The sequence below is a fragment of the Corvus moneduloides genome, chromosome 3 (genome assembly GCF_009650955.1).
Source record: "Corvus moneduloides isolate bCorMon1 chromosome 3, bCorMon1.pri, whole genome shotgun sequence".
NCBI classification, from domain to species: domain Eukaryota; kingdom Metazoa; phylum Chordata; class Aves; order Passeriformes; family Corvidae; genus Corvus; species Corvus moneduloides.
Window position 1 is genome coordinate 9,898,592 of NC_045478.1, and position 24,002 is coordinate 9,922,593.

General features: G+C 39.5%; 1 protein-coding gene across 8 annotated transcripts in view; it reads left to right on the forward strand.

The window, feature by feature from the left end:
- The window catches only part of PUM2 (pumilio RNA binding family member 2), a 78,637-nt gene that overhangs the window by 9,047 nt on the left and 45,588 nt on the right, over window positions 1-24,002 (forward strand). For 7 of the 8 annotated variants that reach the window (XM_032104068.1, XM_032104061.1, XM_032104062.1 and 4 more), the window contains exons 2-3: window positions 17,624-17,692; window positions 23,639-23,744. In XM_032104068.1, coding sequence (XP_031959959.1) covers window positions 17,642-17,692; window positions 23,639-23,744 — 157 coding nt within the window. In that variant the 5' untranslated portion in view covers window positions 17,624-17,641. Of the gene's footprint in view, window positions 1-13,888; window positions 14,023-17,623; window positions 17,693-23,638; window positions 23,745-24,002 lie in introns of all 8 variants that reach the window. The other variant, XM_032104067.1, reaches the window with a different exon arrangement.

The window sequence follows — 24,002 nt, forward strand, 5'->3', positions numbered from 1 at the left end:
AAGCCAGAACTGTTAATTTGAGTCAGGACACCACCACTGTCACCTTCCATATCAAAACAGTAGTGACCATCCAGTCACTGACAAAGTTAAGTATAAACTCCTTAATCTAGAGATAATCATCTCTGACTTCCACTAGTCTTTCTTTAAAATATTTAATAGTGAAAAGAGATATAAAGGATAATGAACTAAGTATAAAAACTATTTCACTTGAGGTTTTGACTTTTTTTCTTTCCCTCAAGACCAAGAAAACATTTCAGTCTCTTTACCAGCAGAGTATTTGAGGGAAACCACTGTGTGCTGTGGCATCATCCTTTTGCTCACATCCTCATGGAGCTGCAGATAGGGTAGTGATCTGTTTGTCATTAATTCACATGATTTCAGAAATGAAGAATTGTCTAGGATACAAAGGCTTGGAGATCATCAATCAGTATGTAATATTTGGAGTTACAGAGAGGAAGCTTTTCAGGATATATTTTTTTCTAGGATGTCGGACTACTTGCGGATGTTCTTCCCACATAGTGAAGCAAAGAGCTACAGCAGCGTGGTGCTGCCCAAGCTACTTGTCCTGTCTTTTCCTTGTTCAGCTCCATCTACTTTCCTCCGTGATGTTGAAGGTAGTTAAACACTTCATTAATTTAATCAAAATACTTAGGGTTGTGAATTTTAACATGACCTGTGTGTGTCTTTTTTTCTTGGTTTTGAACAAGCAAGAGTTGAGAAACAAGACTGACAGAGAAAAGCTTTGGCTGTAGCAGTCTTTTCCAAAAATACAAAGGGTAGTGGTGCTATAAACAAAAGAATGTAAATTGTGTCTTTACACAAAGTTTCAGTTGAGCTGCAGTTGCAGCAAATCATTTGTGTTAGAATTGACAAACATCTCGAAGTTTTGTGAGTAGCTGCTGTAACAAAGAAAAACCCTTCCTTGGAGGGGAAGAGGAGAGAACAAAGGGAAGAGTCTTACTGAGTTCAAGAGCTTTTCAACACTTTTGTGGTCTGGAGGAGAAGCTGTACGTACCGGTTTTTGCAAGTATCCATCATGACTTCCGTGGGGGTCTACTAGAGCTAATAATAGCCATGAGAAAATGTATAGATGCTATTAAACTAATAAAATGTGCAAATACTTACCAGGACGAAACGGACGACAATTAGCAAAAATTTTGCCTTGGTTTTAATATGATTATTTTGTTTGTTGTTCAAATAAGACTAATATGTTTGTGCAATAGAAATTGGGAAATCATTTTTCCATATGAGACCTCACAGTCATGTAGCCACCCCTTGAAACAATGAACATAATCTCTTCATTCAAATTGAGAACAACATAATCTGTTTCCTGACCTTACAGTGGGAATTGCATTTCCTCAATCATTAGTTCTTCCTTTTATAGATTTTACTTAAAATTGTCCCTAGAAATCTAAATATGCTTGCAGTCCATTTTTTTAATTTCCTACTCTGTTTGCAACTTTTACTTGAGTTTGAGTGAAGTATAATTGTGAAAAATAACTATTTTAAAGTGATTTCAGAATAATTTTCATAAACAGATTGTTTAAAACTTTTCCAAGTGTTAATCAACTGTGCAACGTATAAATAATTGCTAGTTTTTCATTGTAAAAGCTCAAGTTTTATCTTAGCTGATTGACGGGCTGTTGTCCCTGTAAAGTTAACATCCCTCTGAAGCTGTTCTGAAGATCATTAATTTCTGTTTGTGCAAGCAACAGGTTCTCTAACAACTTTTTTGTATTATCTTTCTGTGCTTAGGTTTGCTCTGGTTTAATTTAGAGTTTGCCATTGTCATCATTAGTTCCAGTAGCATTTAGCTCCACCAAACAAGAAACCCAGATTATGGTTCTCAAATTTGCAAATAAGTGAAACTTTTCAAGCATCACAAACTAGGAAAAGAAATCTTAGACTGAAGGGATTTTGCATCATGGTTAGAGAGGAGCAAAGGGGAGGGGCATTTGATTCCTGTTTGGGAAAATTTATGCCTTGTTAAAGTATCTTGTTTAATAAGTTCCTGGTGAGATTTTTCTGTCATACTAGTGCTGTATGATATGGGGCAAATACTGAAAGTTTTTTGAGTGAATTATAAGGTTGGGCCTTTCTTTCTGTTAAAAAAAGTTAAATGTCTTGCAACCTGCATAGTGAGATATTGCCTTGTTGTTCACTTGTGACTCTCAGTTCTGATAGCAGACATAGCTGGAAAGAGGAGGTGTCTGTCTTTCCCCTCTCTTTGATTTGAAGTAGCTAAAAAAAGGAGTATTTTGTGATGTATTGCAGTGTGGTTTCGTGTAATTGAACTGAAAAAAAAGCATGGAGAAATTTTGTGATATACTTTAAAGTACTTCCCTAGCTAGGGGGAAGAAAATTACAACGTTGAATTTTGCAGGTACTTGGTTTGTATTTTTAGTATTTTCACAGCTAAATGTGAACTGTCATCAGGGCAGGAAGAGTAATTGCAGTCACCTGACTGTGAAAACAAGTTTGTTCTGTGTGACTTCTATTCTTTAGAGACTTTTTTCTTAATTACTCCTTCCAATCCCATTTGCTATTTCTGTGCCATCTGCACAGTTTCTGACCTTTTCACCGACATTTCAAACTGCAGGTGGTGGTTTCGGCTGGTGAACTTGACCAGTTCGCACCCACTGCATATTGTCTTGTGTAGTGTCACATGGTGAACTGCTACCTCCTGCACATGGACTTAGTCTTACTTGTATCTTTATTAAGTATCTTCACAAGTGTCCCTGTGCTTTCCAACACACTCTTTTGTATTTACACCACCCTGATGTCTCCAAATACTTGGCATGCATTGTTGAACGTCTTCAAGTGAATGACTGCTTTATTCTCACTTTACCAATTTGGTTTCTTGTTGTATCAGTCTTTGTAATATGTCTTACAATTAGAGTTCTTTAAAGCAGAGTCCTTCATACTTTAGTGCTTATTCAGTAATTAGACTAGGGAGAGCCTGGTTTGATATTACAGCAAACAAACGGCGTGTAGTCAACTGTGCATTGTCTTGGATTTACATATAGATAAACTATGCTGTGTGCTTGTGCAGCAGTGGCTCTGCACAGAATCGATTCAGGTCTGTGAGGAATTACTGACAGCAGCATAAACCGGAACAGCAGTGCTGCTTCCAGAGGGAATGTGGGCTGGGAGCAGCCTTGGAGCACAAGAGTGGGAACCAGAGACCTGAGCTGGTGGCATATGAAGCCAGCTGAAGGTTTTTTGCATTCATTCCTATGTGCTCCAGGTTTTAGGTGAGATTGTGAGTGAGGCCTTGTTCTAAACATGGTTATTGTGTGGTTGTGGAGTTTTGTCCTAAAGTTAAAACTTGTTTTAGGCATTCTGAGAGAGTTCTGCATGACATCCAGGTGGTGGGAGCCAGTAAACTTGGCTAAAAATGACTGCATATAGGCATTCAAGCTTTTTCATTTGCAGCAAATTTCTTGATACGTTCTTATTTATTTCCTTACATTATTCATGGTGTCAAGAAAATAAAAATATGGGTTAGTGTTAGTTCTTTTGCTTAATCTAAGTTCTTATCTGTGGGTTTAGAATGATGTTTTCCCTTTTTTTATGTGATTCAAAATTGGTGGTTTTGAAAATATGACACTTCTGTATTGCATGGAGGAGCTGCATTTAGCTTTCTGAACTACCTTGATTTGGCACCAATTACATTAAAGTCAGGGTGAAGAAGACCCTTGTGTGTCTTACTGAAGAATTATGTGAAAGCTTTTTTCTCTTCAGTGTAAAGACAAAGGGAGAAGCAAAGTGGATAAATAGAGGAGAGGAGCAGGTGAGAATCATGTAGTTGGGTAAATGATTTCAGGGAATACTTTATTTTGTGTGAGGATGAATAACCTGGAATTTAGACACCTAACCAGAGATTTTGCTTATAAAATCGCCATGTGATATTTTGTTAGATGATCATTCAAATGTGGTTTGTTTTTATCTACAATTACTGCTGTTGCTTGCCCTACATACTGTGCCCTACAGACTGTGCCTGTTTGTGTGCTGATAGCAGCTTTTATAAATAACTGCTCTTAAATTTTTGGCTTCTTAAATTAAAAAGTTGAACTATTTGGCTTTAAATCCATCGAAGCACAGGTGTATCAATACCAATCTTTGAACTAATTTTTGTTACAAAGCTTTTGTCACTTCAATTTGAATTCTAAATAGCCTACCTGATTTTATTTTTTATTTTTGTTTACTGACATTGGTATAAAGTCTTTGGTGTTATTTCAGACTCTTTTACTTCCTTTGAAGGACTGTGCTAGCCAGCATTTAATGAGATATTAATGTCCAAAGGTAGGCTGCAGCTCTTATTGAATTAGAAGTGAGGCTTACTGAATTAGGAGGAGTCTCTAGTTGTTTTTTCTACAGTTGGATCTTTTCAGCTTTTGGGCAATTGTGGAAATCTATGGTAGTTTAAATACATGTTGTCCAAAGAGAACATCCTTAGAAAACAGCTGAAATAATTGATAACAGCAGTTTCTTTAAATGTCCGTTCACCTGCTATATACAGATAAGTAGAAAACATACATACTTCCCTATAGCAAGGGAGGCACTAAAAAAATATGCTAAAAGAAACACATTTAACCATTCCTTGGCTCTCCTTGAGGTTATGCAGAGTTCAAAGGCTCAAAAAAATTCAAGGTGGATTTTGAAGCAGACTGACATATATTTGAAACCTTGGGGTTTTTCACTGTTATTTTATGCTGGGGATACAGAGAAGTTATGTCAGTACCTTTCTTTGCAAAAGCTGCTTATTCATAATGAAATGAGGAGTCTAAAAATTCTGGGGTTGTTGGTTGGTTGGTTTTTTTTTGGTTGTGGGTTTTCTTTTTTTTTTCTTTTTATATATATATATATATACACTATCTGCTGTTCAATTCATTGCATAAGAACTAGTTAGTTTCATGACATCATCTCTGGTTGTAGCACCCACTTTGAGGAGATCAGACTGTGTTGGTATTCCCTAGTTTCTTCTTGCCTGCTGGGGCTGGGGGGGAAGCAAAACCAAAAGGCCAGTAGAGCTTTCTCAAATGGTACTGGATCATGAGGGAGAATAATTCATGATGCTAGAAACTTCTGAGCAGGAGAATTACTGGGAGAACTTTAGTTTTTCCATGTAGTGTTACTGAAAACTGTATCTGTTGGGGTCCCTCCCCTGCCATGTAGCCCTGGGAGAGGGGCCCTGAGGGCACAGACACGGGGCTTCCCTGTCCCTGCTCAGCCTCGTTCCCATTGGTTGGTTTGTGTTCCCTGCGCGGGCAGAAGGACCCTTGGTCCCGTGACTGGAACAGTTCCTCGGCAGAGCCCCGGCCATGCGGCTGGAGAAATAAACATCTCTGAAACAGCTATCAAGAATCTGTCTGTCCATATATATTTCCTTTCCACGGGACTCCTGGTTTGATATATGCGTGTTGCAGGATCCCCACTGCAACAAATGTTGGAGAATTGAGAGCAGAACGATCCCCGATCCCTAAGCGACTGATTTGTGTGAGTAAACCCTGGAAACTTTGGATTCCTCTTCTTGGTTTTGCTTTGCTATTCCGTATCTAAACTATGGAGGAACCGTGGGAAGACTCTTGGCTCTCAGAGCCGCATATGGACATTTATCTTAAACTTAAAACGATTCTTGAACAACGATTTGTAAATTTTAGCTTGATTCAAGCTCAGAAAGAACTGAAACACTTCCTGGCATGGTTGTTTAAGAACTTTTTCTATGTTTCTTGGGATTTAATTCTTACCAAGGGCTTTTGGAAAACCGTTTGGACACAGTTAATACTGGAGTCAAAATATATGCCGATGGAAGAATATTTTCGTGAATATTATTTAGTTACTGAGACTGTTGAGCAGTGTCAGCTGTGTCCTGGCGAAGGGAAGCCTGGCGCAGGGACCGTGCGGCCCAGGCCACGTGCACCGAGCGCTCTGCGAGCAGCAGCGAGGCAGTTCCCGCGTGCGGGCGGAGCCACGCGAGCCGCAGTGTCGGTGGCGGAGCGAGGAGCGGCGGGACCCGGCGGTGCCCGCCCGGCCCTGCGCAGCGTGTGGTGGAGCGAGCCCCGTGAACGCCCGACCGAGAGGGGCGGCGCGCGGGCAGCGGCGGGCGGCAGCGGCGGTGGAACGGAGCCGCGCCGAACCGAAACACGCGCTGGAGCAGGGCGTGGGGGGGTCGTCGCTCGGGGGCCCGGCCGAGACGTGGATGCAGCGCCCGGCATCGGCAGCGAAGCTGCGACCAGAGGAGGCGGCGCACGGAGAACTGAGCGGCGCGGCCCGGCCCGGCCCACGCAGCCCCGAACGCGACCCCGGGAAGAGCGCGCAGGCACGAGCAGCCCCGACAATTCCAACACGGGAGCGACCGAAGGAGAGAGCAAAGACGCAGCGAGACAAAAAACAGCAGCCACTCGGAAAAAGATCATAGTAACTAAGACCTTAGGGATAGTAAAATGGTATAATGTTAAGCAAAATTATGGTTTTATAACAAGGTGTGACAACCAGCAAGACATATTCGTGCATAGAACTGCTATTAAAAAGAATAACCCTGAAAAATGCATCCCAAGCTTGGGAGATGGAGAGGTAGTGGAATTCAAAATTATACGAGGTAGAAAAGGGTTACAAGCATCGCAGGTCACTGGGCCTGATGGTGTTCCTGTAAAAGGCAGTATATATGCAAAAAATCGTAGTCATGTTAGACAATATCTCCATTGTAAGCCCCCCCTACAGTTTCCCTTTCCTAATCCCACCTTTCCCTTTTACCCTATGTCCTATTACCCCCGGTGTATTCCCAATCCGTTTTTTCATCCATGGTTTCCCTCACAAAACCATGCTTTTGCCAATTGTTTCCCCAAAAATCCCTTTCCAATGCCGAATGGGGGATGAAAAGGGGGAGGGAAGAAGTTAAACCCTCTCCTGCCTCAGTTTCCCCACAAAGCATGCTCAGAGAATTCTGTCTCCCTTCTGTCAGCCCTAAGATGTTCCAGAGAATCTGATTGGACATTTAAAGACTCAGGAGGGTGGCTTGTTTTGTTTTGAAACTGTTCTTGTTATGTTTATCCAGTTGTTTTCATTCTCCTTTTATTAAAATAAAACGGGTGAGGTGTTGGGGTCCCTCCCCTGCCATGGAGCCCTGGGAGAGGGGCCCTGAGGGCACAGACACGGGGTTTCCCTGCCCCTGCTCAGCCTCGTTCCCATTGGTTGGTTTGTGTTCCCTGCGCGGGCAGAAGGACCCTTGGTCCCGTGACTGGGACAGTTCCTGGGCTGAGCCCCGGCCATGTGGCTGGAGAAATAAACATCTCTGAAACAGCTATCAAGAATCTGTCTGTCCATATATATTTCCTTTCCACGGGACTCCTGGTTTGATATATGCGTGTTGCAGGATCCCCACTGCAACATGTATCCTTGAGAAACTAATATTTTGTATGGTGTCTGCTGTATTCAGGAGTGAACAAAATGGAAGTAAATGCTCTGAAGAAGGGGATTGTTATGGATCAGTTGTTGGGGGTTGTTCCAAGGGGGATGTTGCAACATGTGTATCAATCAGTGAGGCTCGTGGAAAAGAAATGTAAGGACTGATTCCTGATAGATGTTTCAGAGATGTTTATTTCTCCAGCCACATGGCCGGGGCTCTGCCGAGGAACTGCTCAATCACGGGACCCGAGGGTCCTTGCCCGCGCAGGGGAACACAAAACAACCAATGGGGAACGAGGCTGACCAGGGGCAGGGAAACGCCGTGCCTCCCACCAGGGCCCCTCTCCCAGGACCACATGACAGGGGGGAGGGACCCCAACATTTCACCACTTTATTTTTTAAAAAAAGGTATTTAGAACTTAACATTGAAAACAACTGGATAAACATAACAAGAACAGTTTCGAAACAAAACAAGCCACCCTCCTGAGTCTTTAAATGTCCAAACAGATTCTCTGGAACATCTTAAGGCTGACAGAAGGGAGACAGGACTCTCTGAGCATGCTTTGTGGGGAAACTGAGGCAGGAGAGGGTTTCTTCCATTTGTACCTGTTGGAACGCTAAACAAAAATAGTTAATTTCTTCCCTCCCCCTCTTCATCCCCCCCTCGGCATCGGAGAGGAGTTGCAGGGAAAGGGAATTGTATAGGGAAGCCATGGGGTGAAAAATGGATTAGGGGTAAATTGGGGATGGGGTAAACTTAGGAAAAGGTTCATATTGGGTATAGGGTAAAAGGGGAAAGTAGGCTGTGGGCAGGGAAACTGCTGGGATGGATATTGTTTATAATTTTGTGCATAACGGCTGCCTTTGGCTGGAATACCTCCAGGCCCAGTAACATTTGCTGCTTGTAAACCCTTCTTTCCTTGCACTATATCAAATTGTATAACTTCCCCATCTCCTGCACTTTCCAGGTAATTTTTAGGATTATTGCTTTTAATGGTAGTTCTGTGGATGAATCTTCCCCTGTATCATCTCGTGTTATAAATGCATAGTTGTTTTTGACATTGTACCATTTCACAGTTCCTGTGATTTTTGTTGCTACAACTTCTCCTATCACGTGCTTGCGTGTTTGTTGTGGCTGCTTGTCCCTCGTTGCTGCTGCCTCACCGATGTCTCCGCCGGGCCCCCGCGTTGCGGCTGCTCCGCGCCCTCCGAGCGGCGCTGCTCCGGCGCGTGTCTGGGCTCTGCGCTGCCCCGCGCTGCCACCGCCGCCAGCCCCGCGCCCTGCGAGCAGTTCCGCTCTGCCAGCTCCACGCTGCTTTGAGAGCGGCCTCGTTTCAGCTCGGCGCTGCGTGGCTTCTCGTGTCGCTATGGAAGCCGCTGCTTCTGGCTCTACAGGGCTCTCTGAGCCATGTGCTCAGAGCGGGTTTCCACGCCAACCCCCAGTTCCTGGCTGCTCGTGGGGGCCGCCTCTCTGCTGCACGTGGCCCATGGCACCCGCGGCGTCGCTCCCCCACTCGCAGTCGTGCGGCAGGGGACCCCGAGACAGGGATGGGGTCCGCAATGAGGCGCGCGCTCTTGAGGGGGCCGGGCGCATCCAGCACAGGCACTTCTGCTGGCATGGCTGCAGTCCCGTGCTCCTGGGATGGCTGACGCGCAGTCTCGGCCACGAGATTACAGCCATCCTCTGCTCTAGGGGTAATGGGACCGTACAAATGCTCCTCAAGAGCTTTGCTGATTACAAGGGATGCACAGAGAGGTTCTATCACTAGTGCATGCTCTGTTTGATCCTTTATCTCATCCCAGATCTTGTACCAAAAACACCCGTAAATAGTTCCAGGAGGTTCAATATCAAAAAGTAAGTCTAGAGAAATATAAAAGAAATTTTTGAAAAACCATTTAAAAAATTGTTCTAGATCTCCTGGAACAAGTACTTTCCTGTTTTGTTGTTCAAGGATTCCTTTAACTTCTAGATACATTTCTTTCTGTGGTTCAGAGAGCTACATTTCCCACAATTCTTCCATAGTCCAGAGAGAATATCCAAACCAAGGTGAGAAGAGAGAGATCTAGAGTGGTTTTTACTCACGAATTTTCTGTCCTTAGGGATCGGTGTCTTGCCCGCAATTCTCTACCATTTGTTACAGTGGGGATACTGTAACACGATGTATCAGACAATGAGGCCCGTGGAAAGGAAATATATATGGACTGATTCTTGATAGATGTTTCAGAGATGTTTATTTCTCCAGCCGCGTGGCCAGGGCTCTGCCGAGGAACTGCTCAATCCCGGGACCCGAGGGTCCTTGCCCGCGCAGGGGAACACAAAGCAACCAATGAGGAACGAGGCTGAGCAGGGGCAGGGAAATGCCGTGTCTCCCCCCAGGGCCCCTCTCCCAGGGCCACATGACAGGGGGGAGGGACCCCAACAGGGGGTGGGAGGAGTGCTTGTGATATCAGCTGTACAATAACAAAATAAAACTGTTTCCTGGAAATGCTGTCAGAGTGACTTCTGGAATTTCCTCAGCCCCACTCTTAATGGGGGTGGGGTCCGTGTGTATATACGTACATACAAAATGTTTTTCTTCATATAAACTATATTGTGTATAAATGTACTATGCTCCATGGGATTCCTTAAGATCACGTTCTTTTTAAGGTGGTGTTAAAGCCCCATCATCAAACAGAAATTAAAGTTGGGGTTTTTTTTTTTTTTTTACTTTTCAGACATTTGTGTGGGGGAGATGTTCTGTTTCAGATTCCTTGGTAGTAAACAGAAAAGTGAAGATAGTTGAGATTTCTAAAGAAAGCATATCAGCAAAGAGAGTATTGATTACAATATAGAAAATGAATTTATGGAAATTTTTACTTGATTCAAGGCCTGTGGATTCCAGTCTTCCAGTTCTTGTTAACACTTTTAAGAAAAGCTTGTTGACTCTATTAGAATGAAAGTTATGTTTCATTAATCATTACAAAATACATTGAGATAAACTGTCCCTAGTTCCTGCTTGTGTGTAGATATCTTTAGGGTTTATACAGAGTTTTCATCTTCAGATTTGCCTTCAGAAAAGGCAAAGTTTTAAGCCTTTTTTTGTAGCATATTGCTTAGAGAGCACTTGAAGATTTTTAAAAGTTTTTAAATTTGCTAAATAAAGCTTTTGAATGAGAGCAAATGATGAAGTAATGAAGGGTGACGTCTCAAAGCAGCAGCACATCAAATTAATGTCATGCTTCGGTATAGAAGTAACTGTGCAGTTATTACTCACTGGCAGAGCCTTTCTGTCGGAACAGAATAATAGTGGTTAGAAATTTGGCTCGTAAATGCTTCTAAACTTCTGTTACACCACCTCTAGCACTTTCTACTGCTACCAGAAAGGTGATGCTGACTAACCAGCTTAACAAGAAGTGTAGATTTTAAAAATTTGGAAAAGAAGAGTTTAGTCATGTGCATATAAGTAATCAGCACCAATTAAATTAAGCATGTTTAGACAGAAACTGCAACTCAAATTTCATTTCGCAGCTTCGTTTTCAAACTTCTGGATATATTTAGTGCCTTCTTTTTTTGTTTCTGGTGTATTTATGAAGGAACATTGGAGTGAGAGTCGCAGAATAATGTGTGCAGCAGAGGAAGGTGTGAAGAGTCTCACCAAACTACATGGGATTTATACCTAAACTATTTCATATTGAAGATTAAACCTATACGTTTTCTTGTATAAAAATAATTCTTCGGTTTGATTTCCGAGCAGTAAAGGACCAGTCAGCTCCCTTTTTTTAAAGAATTACTTTTTCTTGTAGCTCATTTAAATAATAAGCTAAGCAGTGTATGGGAAATATTATTTTAATCAATTGTTCTAATTAAATTTTGTAAATAATTTCCTGTTTACAGAAGCTTTTACTGGACAAGTTTTTATGGGATTTTTTTCTTCCATTTTGTAAAATTATATACTTTTTACCATGTTTCTAGATTTTTGTTTTGCAAACGTCTGTTACCTTCCCTCCTATGCTGTACATTTCTTAGAAACTATTTTGAATGGATAATTTCTTACACAATTAAAAAACTGAGAAACCTGCTAAGGTTATTTAGTATAAACTATATGCCCTATTTATGTAGGAATATATGACTTCAGCTTTTCAAATGGAGCAAACTGTGTAACTGTTATAAATAGTTATGAAATCAGGTTTTGATACAGACACATTATTAATTTATGTGAGCCTGGTAGCTCTGCCAGTATTTGGTTGCACAGATTAAAATCCTGAGCTTGAGGACGTTTGGCAGTAGTTTAGGAAAACCTGTAGAAACCATTCTGCTGGTCTTAGGGCAAAGATTGAACTCGTTGAGTGGGAAAGAGAATCACGAAAGCCTGTGCAATGAAGAGGCAAGTTTCTTACATGATAGAAGAGTTCATTTTTAGAGGGAGCAACTTCTTGGAGTCCACAGCTGGCTTTTTAGGCCAATGAACCATCGTGTAGTTCTGAAACAGGGGGCAAGATGTCCATCATTTTCTTGTGCTTTTCTTGGTGGATAGTGATGATATAATAATAATTTCTCTGTATCGTCTGTTGGCAGAAGACTATGCTAGTAAATCAGTATTTTCCAGACTTGATGGTGACTTTTGAGATACTGTCCAGCATACTTTGACATAGATATAACATATACATATATATGCATATTTATACATGCTGTTGATAAAAATCTAGGTAATTTATTTCTCCTCTGTGTAGGCTTCGAGATTCTTGATACTCCTATTGAAAACAAGCAAAGAATTTGGTCGGCTCTTTGGATCACCTTGCTGCTTTGTGAGTTGGCTTTTTCAGCAGGCTAGACTGTGCTCTTGCTGAGTATATTCCTTTGCCCCTTTAATGGGCTGCAGAAAACCCCACCTGAAAATTTGCTCTTTTCATTTCTGTCATTGTCAACGTTCTCAGTGCTGCTAGGATTGCTTCTCAAACTACAATACAAAGTTCACAAGGACATAAAGCACAAGAACATTAAGATCCAGAGTGATTGCTGAGCCAAGCCAACTAAATTGAGAAATTTGGTTTTGTTAGACTATTTGGATGTACTAAGGGTCATAGAGTGCAGAAGTATAGTACAACTAAGTCTTGAGAATGAGTTAAGAAGCCAAAAATACTGCAATTGAAGAATTATTCACTTGCCTGCAAAAGTTGTAGTTGATTTTAGAACACTATTTTAACACAGTGAAAATTAAAATTGTTAAGTGCTTACTGGAGGAAGACGTTATACTTCTGGGCTTGTAACCATAGAACTATTTGTTAGAACTTAAAATTGGTTCCCTAAGTCTTTTGTCAGAAGTACCTAACAGTGCCAAACACCTCTTTTATTTGGACTGCTTAAGGAGCCTGGACATTTTGGAGTATTTAGTGAAGTTTTCAGTTGTGTTACTGTTCCATGTGGCCCTCAGAAGATGTTGCCTCTTATCAAAACATGGCACCTGTTGACTTTGAATTACTTGGGAGCAGCAACTTTCATTAGCCAGTTTGGTAGTAAGTGAACCCTTGGTTCCCTGATGCTTCAAAGAGGTATGAGAAGATATATCTGCTAAAAAGTCATGGTTTTGGACTTTGCTGAATCAAACAAATGTCTTGTTTTCTTTAATGTTACAGAAAATAGTTGGTGTTTAGTGTACAAAACAGTTCAGTTGTGCTTCTAGTAGTTGCCTGTTCAGCTGCTCAACAGCTCTTGTTATCTGGATGCATTGTGGGTTGGCCTCTAGGTAATTTTGGCAAAAATATTATGTAGTAGAAATCTCTATATACAGCCCTTTACTGCAGTAACAGGTTAGGAGATGTGCACTTTAGGCTGGTTGTTTTCCTTTCTTGTCCTTTGTTATGAATCTCTTCCAGATTTCTGTCTAATATTTTTGTTAAAAATATTATTTTTATTTAGTAATTTCAAGTTGGCCACCTATCTGAAAGGTTTTTGGTGGGTTGTCTTTTTGGGAGTTTTTTAAATGTCTAGTCAAGTGTCTGACATGACTTACAGTGTTTAACTTCATGGAGGACTGGCATAATTGCTATGTATTGGGTTTTCAAAATAGTTTAAGTGGCTCATAGTATTAAGTCTCTTCCATAAGGATGTATCTTACATAAGATAAATGCTACAGAAGAGCCATCCCTGTGGAAAGCAGCTGGAAGGGTATTTTGCATTGAAGTAATTCAGTAAAATTAAGAAAAAAGTAGAAGCGTTTGCCATGTAAACAGCAGCTTCTCTTTCTTTCCAGTCCCAGTGCTGTAATTACTGGGTGTTTTGTGTTGAATTTCTGGCCTAGGACACAGGTACAGCTGCTGTGTCTTCATGTCTTTGTCATAGTGATTAGGGTATTCACCTGAGAGGGGAGGGGTGGAATTTGGAATTTCTTGATGCAGAAAAAGTGGTTTTCCTACTTTCTGGTCAGCTGGTTTAACCACTTTTGATATAGAAAATAAAGTCATATCCTTTGATACTGTATTTTTTTGTTACTATTTTCCACAGGCCTTTTTTCCAAGAAGTGGCTGTTCTTCGCTTTTGCAAGAAAATGATTACAAGCTTATTTCTGGCAAGATTCAGGGTTGAGAGAGTAGTTGTCCCAAGATCTGGATGCCTGGATTCCAGAAATGGATGTTTCTGTAAGCAGTGTTTCTTGTGGTAATCCTAGATGACTTCCAGTCAAGAGTCTGATTTCTGAATTTTGCCTTGAGTTACCAAGGACAGGGCTTCATGTTACCAGTTGAGTTGCCATGTAGCCAGCACTGAGTGGATACTCCTATCCCACCTTGCTCCGCACCAGGTTCTCCTTCTTGCTCTCCCTAAGTCAAATGTCGTGGGCTTGTCCCTGTGGCATTTCAGCCAGTTCACCTGGGTGATCTGGTGAAATTCTCATGCATGCACGGAACAGGAACAAAAAAAACCCTTCTGAATCAAATGTTACCTCTATGGTTACGAAGCTCATTCAAGTGGAGTGGTAAAAGCTCTTGGGTGAAGGGTGGCAGGACTGGAGAGTCTCAACAGAGTAAAGGAAGGGTTTTGCGTAGGCCTCGAGATTTTTAATAAATTATTTTTAAATTTCATGGAGAGAGAGAAAGTGTAAACTTTAGGAAGAAAGAGTCTACTAAAACATAATTTTGCTTTTAAATGGAAATTTTGTGTTAAAATCTCATTCCTAATGCTGCGATGAAAAATGGACTAAAACATGCTGGTATGTTGTATCTAGAGACTGTGGAAGGGGAAGAAGATGAGAATTTTCTGTTGGTGTGTTAAGGGGGAAAAAATCATGAATATGCTTAAGACATTCTGTCTATTTAACAGCATCATGTGAGGAACTGTTTTGCCTACAGACGGCTCTGGTGTGTAATATCTCTTTGTGCATTATTTGGGGCCCCTGTGGAATGATCTGATGTGTATTAGAAGTTTGAAACCATTGTCCAACCCCCTGCCATAGGCAGGGACACCCTCCATTAGACCGGGTTGCTCAGAGCCCCATCCAGCCTGGCCTTGAGCAGTTCCAGGGATGAGGCAGTGATGTAATCAAACAAAACCAGAAAAAACCTTGTGAATGTTGAGCAGTATGTTCCATAGGCCTCTTTTTGACTTATGAATTATTCTGGATGACAGGGTATGAATAAAAATAGCAAAAGGGGATTTTGTTTATGTTCTGAATTTGTGTTTAAAAAAGTGTTAAAATATTTATTTTTGGAACCTATGAATTAGGTTAATGCTGGTATTGAATTAGAGAAAATAAAACTTGTTGGTAATATGGATAATCCCAACCAAAGTTTCTCCTTTGGGGAAAGGGTGTGTCTTTATATTTAGGAGATGCAGCTGGGTATCATTCTGGATGTTTCCTTCTGTTGTTATAATGATAGGACTGGGTTAGTGTTGAAGAAAGGCGTGAGATACTGGTACTGCCTGTGTTTTCTCCAATTTGTAAACGATCTGTGAAACACGAATTTATGATATGGGACAGGATCTTGTGGGCTGTTGTTTTTGATGGGCAAAAGGACTATTTTTTCTCTTGCTGCTGGTAGCAATAGATAACTCTAACTTAAAGTTTATATTTTTTAAGAAAGAAGCCAGTGAGCAAAATTAATGTTCAGTGTGCTAAAATATATTTACAGTTTTATAAAACTTCAGTTTCTTATAAGGTCTCTGAACTGCTTAGAAGAAGAAAGGAGTTAGCTGTGCTCTTACCCTGATTCTTGGATTGTCATTTCTTAGAGACATGGAAGGGTGTGTGGCCATGGTTTTGGACTTTGCTGAATTGTGAAAAATGAGCATTTAGTATTAGGGTCTTGCAACACCAAAAAACACAAACAAATAAAACCACCACCACTGAAAGTTAAAACAAAACAAAACCAACAAAAAAACAAACAACAAACCCAAACAACCCCCCCAAAAACCATCACAACCAAAAAAAAGTATGTGTCTTTCAAGCTTGGTTGCTTGTTATCTAACAGTGATTTGGGTAGTGTTTATGGTAAATATAGTTTGGCCAGCTCTACCTGCAAATTTTGCTTAGAGATCATTAGATCAAAACCTACATATTGAGACAGAAGTACCTAAATTAATCTTGGTTTGTAACTGAAACTGAAGTGCATGACCTCAGCATGAGCAGTGGCCAAGGTAAGATAATTGACTCTCTCAGCAATCTGTAGAAGAAATTATGTTTTCAGAAACTGTAATATTCAAATTCAGAAGTCCTCAAGGTTTGAGTTTCTGATTTTTCTTTTTAAGTAATTGCTCTTCTACAGTTTTATTTTCTATGAGCATGCACAAATATTTGATTATCCCTTGGCGCTAATAAAAGTTTTGCATAAAACATGAATCTGTTTTTTGATTCATTGGAAGAAAAATGTCTTTAGTTTTTCTAAGGATGTGTTAAAATCTGCTTTCAGTTTTTGAAAGAATAAAATCAACCTCATTAACTTAAGTGTCAGCATTACTGGAATAAGGCCAGTGTGCTGATGCGCCTACCCCATAGTTCAGTCTGAAACTAAATTTGCCCTTCAGTATCTCACTGAAATTGTTGGGAAGTGGTTTCAGACTCCATCTTAATTAAAATACCGATCTTCTTGAGGGACTATTTCTTTGAGCTGTGAAATTTCTTTGTGAAAAGCACAGAGACACTCAACCTCAGAAGTTAATGGCTTAGAGTGATTGAGGCAATAACAATAGTTGGGGAGTAGAATTTTGAGAATGGAGCATCTGTTGGCCACTTCTGCAATGCTAAGAAAGAGTTGTTTGCGCCAGAATGTTGAAAGCACCAGATTGTTTCTTTGCCTAGTATTTGAGGATCTATTGAAAAGTGTTAGTAATGTGTTATCAGCTGTGTGGAGTAATTTCAGTTTGGTTTATTGGCTGGTGTAAACAGATGGATTTACTGGTGAAAGTAACTCGTCAAGAGAGACTGGTGTTGGGAGGGAAACTAATTTTACTTTGAACTTGAATAATGTTATCTGGTACATGTCGCTGCTGGGAGAGAAGGAAAGGGAAAGAAACAACTCTGAATTTCCTTTTTTTATTTATTTTTTTTTTCTAAGCTTATCCTGGCTTTGAAAAGTCTTTATGGAAACCATTTTTTCAGAAAAGAATCAGCCCAGTGCCTTGTCTGTGCAATGGAGAAAGGTGGTGGTTTGTTGCAGCAGCAACTCTTACTTTAGTAAAATACCTTTCATATTTACAGCAAACAGAAAAAAGAACAACCTGCAGAGAAAGAAAAATGCTATTTCCTGGAAGAAAACAGGAGGAGTTGTGATAATGCAGTCAGTTACTAGATGTAGAAAGCAACACTTTTACTAGTAGATTTTGTGACCTGCCTTGTGAGGTTTTCTTTGTTTGCTGCCAGGTGTACTGAGTAACACAGTGTGCAACAGCTCCTCCCCTTTCTAAAGGATTTTATATGCCCAAATATTTAATTTCACTTTTTTTTTCACATTCATTGCAAATGTAATGTTGGCCACAGTTTCTATAGTGAGCAATATCTGTACAGATATGTGGAGATTAAACTGTTAAAGTCTCTTGGAATTTCTTGTATGTTATTATATTAGCAGGGTACATTAAATTGGCTGCTAACTGTATCTGTTCATGAAGTCTAGACTCATGTTCAGACTAAATTGGGAAGCATATTTTGTGTGTGCTTTAAATACTCAGAAATCTTCTGGAGTATTGAAAACTCTTAATTTTGAAATGATATTTGACTAATGGATTTTTCTTTTGGTTTTCCCTCTACAGGTTCGATCTGTGGATGAGATGAATCATGAGTTTCAAGCTCTTGCCCTAGAATCTCGGGGAATGGGAGAGGTAATTATTGCGTGCTGAAAATCCAGTTGGTGGTTTGGAAATACTAATACAGTTTAAGAAGTCTAGATAATACAGCATGAAGCAAAGAGCTTCTCTTAAGAGCAAGTTGATTATTTCTCTGTAAGGTGAAGAGAAACGACGTACTCTAAAAGAACTTTGGGATGGTTGTTGACTGGTTCTGCTGTGTCTGTGCCATTCTTGTTAGAGGATGGGTAGTTTTAGGGAAGTGAAAGGGTAGTATTTTGTAAGAGTGTACCGTTCTATGAAAGGAGGCATGTTTTCAGTCTCACTGTATCTAAGCTAGTGGAACAATTTCTTTCTGCTCCAGAGAAGCCAAGGAGACTGGGATTTGAAAAAAAAGGTTTGGCTCCAGAAAAAGTAAACTGGCATACCCAGCAGAAGTGTGTGATAATTTACTACTTTTTCACTGGTAATTACTCCTTAAAAGATTTTAACCAGACTGAAGAGTGCTGTTAGGTAATTCTTAGCTGGAGGGAAGAAGGACTATTTCTTTTGACTGATTTGATTTGTTTGGGTTTTTTTAAGTCAGTGTACTTTGGGGTTGGAGGAAGGAATTTAAGAACATGGAGGATCACTTGGCTCCTTCAAAAGCAGTTGCCTGAACTGTTTAGAAAGTAATTGACAAGTGTTAGGGTTATTTGCCCTGACAGGACATGGTAAAGAAATTTTCGTGTTGAACTAAGATTTCAAATACAGATCCTTTTGTCTTGCTGGATATTTACCTAATTCAGTTGATAATTGAACAAGTGACAACATTGCAGCCCAACTTTCTTAAAATGATGATAGAAGTCTTTGTGAAACCATAACTTAATGATGAAAAATAAGTGCTGTGTTCTAGTTGCTGAATGTTTCTGAGCTGACACATGGCCATTCCTACTTGATTTTTTTAATTTTAATGAAGCATTTAAGCAATCACTTGGCTTTTCAGCAATTTTTGCATCATCCAGTGCTGACTTTGAACCATCTCCCATTTGAAAAATCAATGGTAGATGAAGCCCTGTTCTTTAGACACCTGACTAGCCACACTGCTCCCCTCCCAGTTCTTAAAACTGCTTTTGAGAAGTAAAAGTGTCAGTGAAGTATCTTTGATAGTACCAGCAGTGTGGTAAAGTGGATGGGTAAAATTCGTGGTGGTGGTTGGTCTTTTGACACCCACAGAGTACCCTAAAAAGATTGAAAGCAGCGAAAGTGCAGGATGGCACAAATGCCTGGGAATTAAATTACAGTATATATGACTGTTCATGCGAATCTTCATTTTAGGTTATCTCAGATGGAGGGATGTATTTCTGCATGATTAGGATTCTGTTGGTTTGTTTTCATGACATTCAGTGGATCTGTTAAGATGTTTAAAAAAAACACACATAAAGAGTCAGAGTTTTGATACAGTACTACAGCGTCAGAAACTGGTACTATATTGTGATCCTGCACTTACCAGGTTGTTCTGTCTTCCATTTCATTGGTGTCTTCCAGGTATCTTAAGGTAATACAGGCTCACGTAGCTAGGTTGACTTACTCAGTAATTTTCTTAAGGTATTGCACAACAATAAAGTAGTTCTGGGATAGATTCCGTGGCTGTTTTAATCTTGTTTTTTGATTATAACCTTGTAAAATATTAAAGGAAATGTCCTTATAAAGTAAACTAGAATTGGTAGTTGTAGGCTTCTACATGCTATCTTCCATATGCTTTGAAGCGTATGAAAGGTCATGTCAACTGAACTGTTTCTAGCTATTGGAAAGTTATGTTCCTCCTCATTTTCTCTGTTTGCCAAGATTTTTCTCTGAACTGAAATTAATTTCTTTTTTATAATTCTAATCCTCATTGATACTTTTTTGCACAACTGGGTATCAATACTTGGCATTAGGAGGCTGTGAAGTCTGTTTTGCAGACATCTTTTCTGAATGTCTCTTAAAATTTTAGCTTGGTTAAAATGTTAGATTGGTTATACACAGATGATGCTTCTGGCTTCAGCTCTCAAAATCTATGGTGACCTGTAAGATCGTGTTAGTATTCTGAAGAAATAAGAACACATGGTGCTGTTTCTCTCTAGGCATCTGTTTGCTCTATCAGGGCAAGCAGAGTGGGCTTCAGGACCTTTAGTGTGACCCACTACAGGCACACACAAAACTCACTGCCAAACAGAACAGAAAAATAAATCATCTTTTGATAATGTCTGTTGGTTTAACTTACAGGGTGGAAGCACACACAGTTCATTTTAGGACCAAAGTATTCATTTCTATTGTCAAAACTTCATTCAGAGAAATTCAGCTGAGGTGTTCATTCAGCTCTGTAGGAATAGCTTCTGATCTTAAAAATAAATTTTAAAAAATATTGAAAATCCTTAATGCAAGAGACGGTAATGGAGACTGTGCAGTTTCATATCAGAGAGCTGGTTAAGAGGCAGCTTTAGCATAACTGGTTATTATTATTTGTGTGTGGTAAAGGGCATTGTTCAGCTGAGAGACACCTAACAGGGATCAGTGCTGATACTGAAAAAGACATATTTACTGTACTTTTGGGAGAGTTTAGAAAGAAATAGAAACAACCTTCTCCATTATTTTTACTTAGAATTTGATATATCTTCATAAAATGTGTGTTTTATTGCACTAAATGCATAAAATGTTGAGGAAAACACATGCTATCAAAGAGTAAAGCACAATGATTTTAACTGCCTGTATTCATTTGTGATAACTTCTAGATTAAGTCTTTTTCAGCAGAACTAATCAAGACATTTTCCTCTTGTCGAAGAGGAATACACTTGTTTTTTTTGAAAAGTACTTCTTTTGTTTTAATTCCACAATTAAAATAATTGACAACTGCTAAGGCTGCTTATTTGACAATCCAATAGCTAAAGCATCCATTTAAAAAGAGCGCAGTGTATGTCATATCCGTCAATAAATCTAAATCAGTGGCTCTCAGGGAGTTGCAGTATTGTTAACTTTGTAAGATTGCATTTATTTAAATATTTGAGGGACTTCTTTGTTGTGTAGAAATTTTAATGAAAATCAATTCTGTAAATCTGTTTAATCTTTAGTAGTTTAAATTTAGCCTCTCAGTATGGATGATGTATTATGTTTTGTGGTAAAGATACTTTATATTCTTTGTGTACCAAAGTACATGAAGACTGAAAGCAGTTGAATTTATCTGTTTGGAATTTGGGAGTAAGTAGTTAAAAAAAAAAAAGGCAAACCTCAAAAAGAAAAAAAAAAAAAAAACAACCCTAAAAAAATCCTCTCAACAGCAGCAAAATCCCCCCTGAAACAACCTGTACTTTTGCAGTGAAGATTATTGCTTCTTTCTGTGTTTTCCCTCTGATCCAAATCCTATGAATGAGTGCTGATATCAAAACCAGTATTTCAGTATGTTCTGATCTAAATTTGTTTATTGTTCTTACACTGAGTTGTCTGAACATACCTGTCTGTCTGATAGTAGAAATTACTAATTCAAGGGTAAGCATACTTCAGGTAATTCTTATTTTATGGCATCCAAGATAATACTAGATCTGTTTTATTCTGACAAGGTTGTGTTAGGTGGTGATACCTTCTCTTATGTGTTTCAAAGCTCTCAGCTGGACACATACTTGAAATTGGCTTAGACTGCATTTAAAATAAAATGTGATTCCCAAAACCAAGGTTGTGTAGGTAACATTAAATGCTTGCTTTCTGTTCTACTACTCTCCTACAAAATGAAAATTAAGTAGTATTGCAAACCTGTTACAAATATAAAGCTAAAAACAATGTGTAGATCCCACAGGCAGATCTGGATTTTCTAATCATCTGCTTTTAGTTGAAAAGCAGTCATAAGATTCCATTAATCTATTTCTCTTTCATCTGATGGCTAATTTCATCCCTTAAATTTGGGGTAAACTTAGTATCTTGCTGCTCACAAAGTATGTTTGGTTGACATCTGATGGTGATTCTATAATGCATTTGAGAGTGGGCATCTCTGTCAGGGCAGATCACGACAGTATAGCACCTCTAATAAGTGTAACACTCTCTTGTAGTTTTGTTGAGCTTTAGCAGTTTATCATCGTCCTACCCGAATCCTTCTGTGTCAATGAATTTCTGTAAGGAGTCCAGGGATTTGAGGTTAACTAGTCAAACTCCTTCATTTCTGGTAAGAGCTCTGGACAGCACAGAAAAACATCAATCCTTAAGTTAGTCCAGAGGAGTGCTTGTCACCTCTGTTGCAGTGTTAATACTGGGGCCTGCAAGTGGCAATCTTATCCACCTCTTCTTGAAGCTGTTTTCACAAGTGCTTTCAGTGTTACACTAAGAAATACCTATATTATATCCTAACTCTGTTAATTTCATCAAGACTCATACTAAGCAGCTGTGAAGTTCAGAAGGGTTTTTTTTTTAGTCACTTAAGTTGCAGGAGAAGCAAATTTCCAGAACGTACTTGTGTGTTGCAAACAGTTTCATAAGATTACATTTGGTTTTTTTCTAATTTCACAAAATTTAAAATTCTAAATACAGCATTACATTGTACAGAATCTGGTGAATGTGATGGATTGTGCAGCTTTCTTGTTCCCTGTAATTTTTGCAAGTTGCTTTCATTTTTGTCTCTGTTGATGTACCTTGTAAAGTGCCTAATATGTAGTCTGAGAATACAGTTTTTTAATTACATGTAGAGAAAATATGACATGTAGAGTTTGGCAGTTGTACTGTTACTGATGGGAAAAGGTAGAGGAATAAAGTAGTAAAATCAAAGCGAAAAGGATGCTAATATTTGAGATATCTTGTTTGTGTGGTGCTTCTGTCATGTCACGCTAAGTCCTTCTGTCCTTGAAGACAGTACAAGAAATGATCCTGATCTAACATGACACTTTCTGTTTTACAAGTAGGAATGAAAAAACCCATACATCTAAATGACAGTGCTGGTATGTGGAACTTCACATATGAATGTCACAGATTCTTAACAGCCCTGTGGTCTAAAGGAGCTGACTTGGTACCATGTGTATTAGTCACTTTCTAAAATTTGGAACATGATGCATTTCCAAGTGAAGAGAACGTCACAATGAACTGCTGCTCTTTCTGATTATCACAGTATTAGTTAACAGCCAAGCTTCTGAGTCTTTAGAAAGAAGTCACTGTTAGTTAAAGCTTCTGAGAGGATTGTCTTGATTTAACACAGGGATTAATTTGATTTGCTTTTTTTCACAACTGCTTCTATATTCTCTATTTCTTCCTTGTAACTTCAGAATCTCAATCCTGTTGGGGTCATTTTAGGAATTCCTTTTTTACAGCATTAGCTTCAGTAATGGGAAGTAGATTTCAAGTGTTAGGATTTCCTCAGCAATATGTATTGCTTTAGTGAAAGCTGACTTTTATATCAGTCCTCAGCACAGGAAAGACATGGACTTGTTAGAGTGGGTCCAGAGGAGGCCACAAAGGTCAGAGGGCTGGAACACCTCTGCTGCTGCTATGGAGGCAGGCTGAGAGAGCTGGGGTGGTTCAGCTTGGAGAAGAGAAGGCTCCCAGGAAAGCTCATTGCAGCCTTACAATACTTGAAAGGAACTTACAAAAAAGGAGGCAGAGCAAATTTTTAAAAGGGCAGATAGTGGTAGAATGAGGGGGAGTGGTTTTAAATTAAAAGAGGAGAGATTTCTGATTAGATATAAGGAAGAAATTCTTTACTGTATGGGGTGGTGGGGCACTGGAACAGGTTGTACAGAAAAGCTGTGGCTGTCCCATCCGTGGAAGTGTTCAAGACCAGGTTGGATGGGGCCCTGAGGAACCTGCTCAAAAAGTGGCAATCCTGCCCATGGCAGGAGACTTGGAATTAGATGATAAGATCCCTTTCAACCCAAATCATTCTATGATTCCATGATCTAAGGCTAATTACTTGATCATCCTCTTAATAGTATTGCTGGTTTTTCCCATTTACAAGCATATTTAAATAAAACCATCTTCTCTTCTTAACAGCTTTTACCTGCCAAAAAGTTTTGGGAACCTGATGATTCAGCAAAAGATGGACAAAAAGGGATATTCCTTGGTGATGAGTGGAGAGAGACTGCATGGGGAACTCCTCGTAAGTGACTGTTTTATATGTAGTGAAAAATCAGTCGTAATTACTCAATGTTATTTCAAAGCAAATTATTATCCAAAATGTAACTGTGTATTAAATTTTATTTTCCTTTTAGTTGTGAAAATGTATCCTGCATGCTGATTGTGTTTCAATAACACTTTTTGAGACTGTGATTTGGATTTTTTTATTTAATTTAATTTTTTGTCTTCATATTGCTGTTGTAATGAAATGCAAAAACATTACAAGTTGTATTTAATAAAA